Here is an 8,828-nt window from a genome sequence, read left to right as displayed (position 1 = left end):
CTAGAGAAGAGTCATACCTTCATTCAATATTAATAATATGTCGGTAAGTGTTATATAATATATTTATTATAATTTATAAAGTATTTCATGGTAAGTGTTCAAATACTTTCGTGCGTCATTGTATATATATATATATATTGCTGAATAAATAAATAAATAAATAAATAAATAATTTTTAACGTGACAAAAGAATTTTATTTAGGGTACCGTTAAAGATATACACGCAGCAACGGTGAAAAATGATTTGGAGGGTTTGAAGAAAAAATTGGAAGATCCAGTCTCGCCTGTTATTTTGTGTAGCAAGGATGCAAACGGTTTAAACGTTTTGCACAAGGTACTTTAATGAATTTCAAATAATCGCTAGACCGGGGGTACTCAACCTTTTTTTTTTTCACGGGCCTCATACGTTCCTTTCTTTTGTTTTTTCTCGACAGGGAAAATATTTTCTAAAAGTAGGTGTCGGATTTGTCTACAATTTATTGACTAAAAATTCTTTGTGTCTTAACTTAAGTTATGGTCAGGGGTAGTGGTGGTGTTAGTGGTGGGTTGGGTTGGGTTCGATTAGCATTTCTGTATTTTGACACCCACATACATTCCTTACTTAAATTAACCCTTTTCATCCCAATGTCGAGAGTGACTCGACATCAGTTTTTATCTCAAGAAATATATCATACATTTAGAAATTACAAAATACAAATAGATATTTCATTAAATTAGTTTCCTTTCTTTGACTTATTTAAAATATTGCCTTATTTCTTAGTTAAAGTAAATTTCAAATAATTTCAAAGCGTTTTGGTAGCTGCCGGTAACAAAATTGAAATATAATTTGGAATGGAAAGGGTTAAGCGGGCCGCAACAAAAGTCTGGCAACAAACAGTGCCAGACATTTTACGATACAGTATTACGTAAAACGGTTAAACCTAACCTCATTTACCATTTAAAATAGCAATTTACAAAACGATGAATAAAAAAAAAAAAGAATAACATGTGAAACTTACACGCGACTGAAGTGAAACTTTTTTAGTTTCCCCCTGTCATCTTGCCCGATCGATATCTCCCCGTTTCACCTTTCACTTTTCGTGTTGTTTACAAATTTTCTATACCCTTTCGAAAAAAAAGTTTCACTTCAAAAAACTTATTCAGTTTTATTGTTGTTTCTCAATGTTAAAATAAAGAGTCAATGGGGGATAAAACACATATTTATCCCCCATATGTTTATTTAAATTATGAGATTTATGTGATTTTTGGTATACTTTCTGCTACAACAACTGTAATGATATTTAATAACCTATAAATGTAAAACATGTTTCACTTTTTATGACTGACAATGAGTGAGCGAATATTTGTTGCAACGGAAGGGGAGGGGGTGGAGGAAGAAAGGGGGCGATCACTATTCCTAGATTATTTATTTTTATCTAAACAAATTGAAATTCTTGTTTACCTTTGTATTCATGATTGCACATTACGATTTAACGAGGTTGCAGGTTGAGTACCACTGTGCTAGATTAATCAAACGTTTACGTATTATAGTCCGGTCAACTTAGACATTTGAAATAACAATAATTCCCGGAAAGCCAAATATTGGTGGAGAGCTGTAGTTTACCATTACAAATAAAGTTTTAAAAATCCCCATCGATTCTATGTGTACTTAAAAAGTTATTCAAGGACAAAGGTAAAAATTTGAGGTTTTTTGGATTTTGCTTGAAAACGGTAAGTTTTATCAAAAAAAAACTTCAAACCAAAGTTGTAGATCYTAAAATTCTCTACAAAAATGGTCTTTATGATTTCTTTCCTAAGAGTTACCATTCCTGAGATATTGCGATTCTAAGAGTCACATTATACATGATATGCACACATTTCCACACCACCAGTGAGGTAGTGTACTTGGCGCGTTTTTTTTAAAATGACTTGTTCCAAAAAATATGATAATGATTCGGGAATATCTTTATTTATATYYTCGAACATTCTAYYTGGTGGGGGGTACATAGTATTATCGAAAACGCAAGATTGAATATCTTCACGAACAATTGCTGCCGCAGCTTCCAAAGTTTTTAACCGCTTGTCTTTTTCATCCAAGTGTTTTTTATCAGACCAGACTTGACTTAAAATATCTTGGTAATTGTCAATAAAACAAATAAATTTTAATTTTCCAGACTTCTCTGTAATAATAATTCTACTGCCATACTTCAGTTTCAATCGTATTTTTATAGTTCTGTCATCTAAAGCTACATCTTGACAAACATTCCTTAATTCATCCAACGAAAACTGGCAATCATCACTCGTTTCTAATAATTGAAAAATGATCTCCATCGCAGAGTTTATAGTTTCATCTTGTGGACGGCCAATTTTACCACCAGTATTCGGTTTTAGGAAAGATTTGTAACAACTGTCATGGTATTTTGCATCAGCAGCGACTAAATCATACTCAAAATTAATACGTTCAAGAACAGCCTTTGAAACATCATCAGAACGATCTTTAGCAAATTTCAACAGTGATTCTTTGAATTTTAGTGTAGTCACGTAACAAATTTTTTTTCGAAGATGCTGTGCTTTTTTTTTCTCAGTTTCTTCATTGGCTTCATTGCCACAAAATAAACAATATTTTTTAAAACAAAAATTTGATTCACTTACTCGCGTTCTAGTACGAGGTGGACTTATTTTTGAAGTACTAGCCGGTTTCTCCTCATGTTGTCTTTTCACTGCAGAAATTGAAGTTTTCCGGGTGTATGATTTTCTGCAATCCACGTGTATTTTAACGGATTTTTGAATTCTTAAATACTCAGTAAACTCATCACCTCTCGCGACACTAGCCTCGATTAAATTTACCATTCCACGATTAACCACAACTGTTTTATCTTCAGTTAAAAGTTTATTGCAAATAAAGCAAAACTGAGACATTTTTTAGAGCTATAAAATAACACATATAACCTAAATGGTAGATGCTTGTAATAAGTACGTATATTCACTTGAACTGAACCTTTAGCACTAAAAGAAACAGGTATATGAACGAGACCTACGGACAATAGAATAGCCCGATGTTTTTCAAGCCCACGTGCATAGAGGAGATTCAGTTAGGGAATGGCTATCTTATGAATAAATGTTTTTAGGATAGTATAATATATATAAAAAAGACACAAATAGGTATTTATACTTGTCTTAAGTGCCTAATATGTATATACGTGGCTTATATGTGCATATCAAGTATAATGTGACTCTTAGAATCGCGATATCTCAGGAATGGTAACTCTTAGGAAATAAATCATAAAGACCATTTTTGTAGAGAATTTTAAGATCTACAACTTTGGTTTGAAGTTTTTTTTGATAAAACTTACCGTTTTCAAGCAAAATCTAAAAAACCTCAAATTTTGACCTTTGACCTTGAATAACTTTTTAAGCACACATAGAATCGATGGGGATTTTTAAAACTTTATTTGTAATGGTAAACTACAGCTCTCCACCAAAATTTGGCTTTCCGGGAATTATTGTTATTTGACCACTTTTTTTATGTCTAAATTGACCGGAATATTACAATAGAATTTCTGTGTTATTGCAATGATGAAATTTGTACGTAATCAATCAGGCTGCCGGATTGGGTTATTTGGAAGTTGCTCGTGAAATTCTTGAAAGGTATCCTTCGATAGTAACGGCTCAAGACAACGAAGGTAAAACACCATTACATTACGCGGCTGCGTTAAAGGACGATGATATCATGTACAATCTTTTAACCGAATATGGAGCTGACGAAAGTAAATTAGACAACGTTAGTATAATTATGTATTCAATATATATCATATATATGTTACCGGTAATGTATAAAAAAGAAAAAAAAAACAGGGACTGTATAAAATATCTAGCGTTTTTGGGCAAAGTATAAAATATCTGAATTATTTTAATATTGTATATACTATACCTAGGCATATAAGAAAAGTCTTAGAAACAGATGAAGATTAGTAAGTGTCCAAAAGAAGATAGAATTACCATTGAAATACTGAAATTTGGAGATCATGCTTTGAAGAAACCCCCGAGGATCTTTTTCAATAAATACCAGACTCCTGACAAAATGTCGAAGTATTTTTGAATCTTAAAAAAGGTTACATAAGTATTATAAAATACTATAGATCTATAAGTTTGCTTTGCCCACCTATACAAATTGTTTATGAAAATTATCACAAATCGACTAACATCTAAATTTGACTTCTATCAACTTGTGGAACAGGACATAACTTGTGGATTTCTGAAAGGGTTTAGTACAACCGATCATCTATAAGCAATGAAACATTTTCTTGAGAAAACTTCGAAGTATAATATGTGCCCATAATTATAAAAGTGGTCTAACAAGGAGACCTTACGGTTGTGCCCTCACTGATTTTAACGAGCTTTGATATATTAGTAGTATTCTAGTAGGGTGTTGTCGTGGTAAAGTATTTTATCCTAACGCGAAGCCAATTTCGAGAAAAAAGCTTTTAAAGTTTTGATTTTTTTGTATACATGTTTATATTATCTTAAATGCAATTGTTTATTAAGTGTTGCGTTAGCGTAAGTAGTAGCGTGCTCGCTTTTCGTGCTGCTAGTTTAGTGTTCGATCCTTCATGGGGGAAGTTTTTTTAATAATTTTTTTCTAYTTGTTTTTAAATTGTTTTTTCATAATTCTTAATTTCTAAATATATACAGGAAAGAGAAAATTATTTATTGCAAAAAAATTAGAAATAATAAATTTTTTAATATTTTGCGCAAATAATAAAGGAAAATCGATTACTTGAATTACAGTTAACATTTTATTTTTTAACAGGTTTATGAAAATAGATAAATTTTCAATATATTAACAAATAACAATCCTATATAGTCTACTCATTAACAATTTCATGTATAATTTTTTTATATCCATGAGGTTTAAGATTTATTGTACATTTATTAATATTTATTAAGGGGTTACATGGGTTTGGGACTTTCAAAAAAATTTTTTTTTTTTATTTCTTTTTTCAATTCTACAACTCATCTAGAATATTGTATGCAATTTTGAAGTCGATAGGAGTAGTAGTTTTAAAGATAGAGCCCTGGGAAGTTCCACTCTTTAATGGCTCTTATACCAGCACTCAAATCTTTAAACGCGTTTTTCTCAAAACGCTTTTTCTAAAGTCGGTTGTCAAGATTTCTCGAAAACTATTTAACYRATTTTVATGAAATTTGCTACAYGTCTTCGTGATAYTATYGACAAGGACTTGGACGAAGGATTTTCGTTTTTTTCATAAAATCGAATTTTAAGAAACCAAAATGTGGTGCAAATTGTAGCGAAATTTGAATGTTCTTGCTAAAAACGTTGCCAAAAATCCAAATTTTAATTTTTTTCTTTTTCCTTCGTCCAGTTTCTAGTTTTAAGTATTCACTAAAAGACCYTAWTTTTTYAACAGAAAAACCCCYACCGTTTATAAGTTCTGCTGTCAACGCGAAAACACTTTTTTTCGGTGGGGTCACCGGAAATGACGTCGCAATGGCTGAGTTTAAAATATTTTTCAACCAAAAATTCAGAAAATGTTCTTTAAATATGTATCTTAAATACTATAAAAAGTTTTGATAGGAATTCTATTTTTTATATAGAAAAAAAAATTGTTGAAAATATGCTATTTTTTCCCGGTGTAAACCCATGTAACCCCTTAAACGCAGGATCCAGAGTGATAGTTATCGTAAAAACATTCAAAACAATAAAGTTTTTGACATCTTGCGCACACAAATAATAAACGAAACTTCAATCCTTGAATAATAGTTACCATTTTATTTTTTATCAGGTATATTATACATGAAATAGTTAATAATTAGAATATATACGATTGTTATTTGTTAGTATATTGAAGATACCTTTTCATATAGCTGTTAAAAAAAAAATATTAACTGTAATTCAAGTAAAATCAATTTTCCTTTATAATTTGTGCAAGATGTTAAAAAATTAATAATTCCTAATTTTTTTGTATTAAATAATTTTCTCTTTCCTGTATATATTTAAAAATTTTAAAATATGAAAGCAATTTAAAAACAGATAGAAAAAAATTATTAAAAAAATTTCCCCCATGAAGGATCGAACACTAATTAGCATTACGAGAAGCGAGTACGCCACTACTAACGCTAAAGCGCTACTTGATAAACAGTTGAATTTAAGATGATATAAATATGTATACAAAAAATTCAAAACTTTAAAAGCATTTTTCTCGAAATTGGCTTCGCATTTTTATAAAATACTTTACCAGGTTAACACCATAAAGGTATACTAGTATACCAAAGCTCGTTAAAATCAGTGAGGGCACAACCGTAAGGTCTCCTTGTAAGTCATATATCTCTTGTTTCGAGATATTTAAAGGATTACATTTGAACATTAAATGAATTCTATATAATATTGAAATAAAAAACACTATCTGACGGTTCATTTTTGACAATATCATGAAAATTACATTGAATTAATTTAGTTTAAAATAATGTGATGTGAAATAACTAATAAACTCATTTTTGTTTTAATTTTGACTTTGTTAGAACACTTTCATAATTATGGGCACATATATCAATACACTTTTGCTTTCATTGACTTTCAGAAAGCATTTGAGATGATGCATTGTGATTGAAAGCACATGATTGAGATCTGGCATATATTTAAGTCCATGAATAGTGTTCAAATCAATTTTAGATACGTTACAATTGTTGGATACATCTATCCAAATGTTTATTTACGTGTGAAGTTAGTTGAGACAACAAATATTAATAATATCAAAGTGGAAAGAGGCGTACGTTAAGAAAATACAATGTCACCCAAACTTTTCACTCTGGCACTAGAAAAAATTTTTAAAGATCTCTTATGGGAAGATAAAAAGGTGGAAAGATAAACGGAACTATCTAAATCATCTCAGATTTGTGGATAACATTGTTCTGATATAGGAGAACAGAAATGAGATCCAAAAAATGTTACAAAAACTGAACGAAATGCGATTAGGATTGTTAATGAAATTGTTAAAAACATAAATAATGAGCTGACAAAATATACGAATAATAATAGACAACCATAACATAAAAAAACGTTAGTACAACTATCTAAAACATATTATAATATTCCAAGAGATCACGAAACGGATCAAACTTTCCTAGGTTGCTTTCGGTGGACTATCATTAATACTGAAAAATAACACAATTCCCATAAATTTAAAAAGAATCTTTACACCTGTCATCATCTAAGGGGTGGAGACAGTAGCCTTAACAATAAAGAATGCTAATAAATTGAGAATAATGCAGAAATCTATGGAACGAGCAATGCTAAAGGTTTCCCTGAGAGACAAAATTAGAAATGAAAATGTCCGAAAGAGAACAAAGATCACAAACATAATCGAAAGAATAGCTATATTAAAATAGCATTGGGCAGGACAAGTTATGAGACAGTAAAATGAACAATGGTCTATCAAAAATTTTATATTGGCACAATATAACTAATTGTAAAATGTATGGATGACATCAAACGCGCAGCTGGAATTCACTGGCATCAAAAAATTCTGAGTAAACGTAACTGGAGAAATTTAGGAAAGGCGTATTTTCAAGAGTGGGCGAACAAAGGCCAGTTTTCAGGAGTAAGCGAACAAAGGTTAGGAAAAAAAAAGAAAAAGATACCTAAACATTAGTCTTATATAGAATGACAAATGCTATTTAGGCAAAGTATTAAAAGAGAATTATGAAAAGACTTTTATTGAAAAGAAAGAAATACAAAAGAAAATATTGGACATTACTATTGAGGAAAACAAGAGAAAACAAAATATGAATGTACGTGTTGCAACAAGGAAGGCTTAAATGAAATTTTGAATTGTACTTCCTTGTTCTTTTCACACAAAAGTGCTACCTGTTTTGGGGCTTGGTTTTTCGTATACACTTGACGAATTCTTTGTTGTTTTCTGTGAACTGAATAATAGCAGCTTACCAAAGAGATATTTTGCGGTCAGGAATATCTTAAATTCTGTGTAAAAAAAAATTCTTTGGGTATAAAGTGATTTGTGATCTCGTTAACAATTATTTAAAAATTTTTTCAGTAATTTCAAATCGTTAAAAACCATCTTTTGTCACGTTTATAATAACTATCAACAGATAACACGAATCAATTCGTCCCTTGTCGATTTCAAGAATAAAAACTCACTCAGTAGCTTCCGAAAAACCAGGAAAAAATTTCTTGTCAGAATTCATTTTCATGGTTTTTCTTTTACATGTATTTCCAGATTGAATTTAAAATCAAATTTATTTTCAACGACATTCCTAGTTTGAAGCAAAATGCATAAAATATCAATTTCATCATCTTCATCATCTTTACGTGTCTTCCCATGTGACATTAAAAACGTCATTAGCGAGAGTATTTTATACTTTGTTGAGTTGTCTTTTGACATTGCACAGAATACTTAGTAAATGTGTGAAATATTCATTCTTTCATACTTTTCCCAAAAATGCCAGATTTTCTATGCAACGTTTGCTTTTTATACATTGTCGATAACATATATATATATTAGGGTGGTCCTTAACAGGGGTGTTTTCAAATTTCTTGGCGCTCAGGGGCTCAAAAGCTTCCAAATTTATAAAAAAAAATTATCTGAAAATTTGAGCTCTTAATATCAACTCTAAGATAGTCCGCATTCCAACCTAAGTTTCTTATGGAAATAATATGAGAGAAATTTCCTTCGTTATTTAGAATGTTATTATTCAGGAATAAATGGATCTATCATGATAAATCATACATATTTTTATGGAGAATTTAACGCTCTATAAAAAAGGTTTCTTATAATTTTTCGCTAAATCTATTAGTTTACAAGTTATTTGAG

General features: G+C 30.3%; 1 protein-coding gene across 1 annotated transcript in view; it reads left to right on the top strand.

Moving 5' to 3' along the window:
• LOC106791472 overlaps positions 1-8,828 on the top strand; it is a 43,244-nt gene that overhangs the window by 7,483 nt on the left and 26,933 nt on the right. Inside the window, exons 6-7 of the mRNA XM_014757112.1 lie at positions 203-334; positions 3,581-3,760. Of these exons, the coding sequence (XP_014612598.1) occupies positions 203-334; positions 3,581-3,760 (312 nt within the window). The remainder of the gene's footprint in view (positions 1-202; positions 335-3,580; positions 3,761-8,828) is intronic.

The sequence above is a fragment of the Polistes canadensis genome, unplaced genomic scaffold (assembly GCF_001313835.1).
Source record: "Polistes canadensis isolate GaletaPanama2010 unplaced genomic scaffold, ASM131383v1 scaffold_310, whole genome shotgun sequence".
Lineage (NCBI taxonomy): Eukaryota > Metazoa > Arthropoda > Insecta > Hymenoptera > Vespidae > Polistes > Polistes canadensis.
Note: the sequence above shows the minus strand (reverse complement) of the source record. Positions and strands in the feature narration are given on the sequence as shown.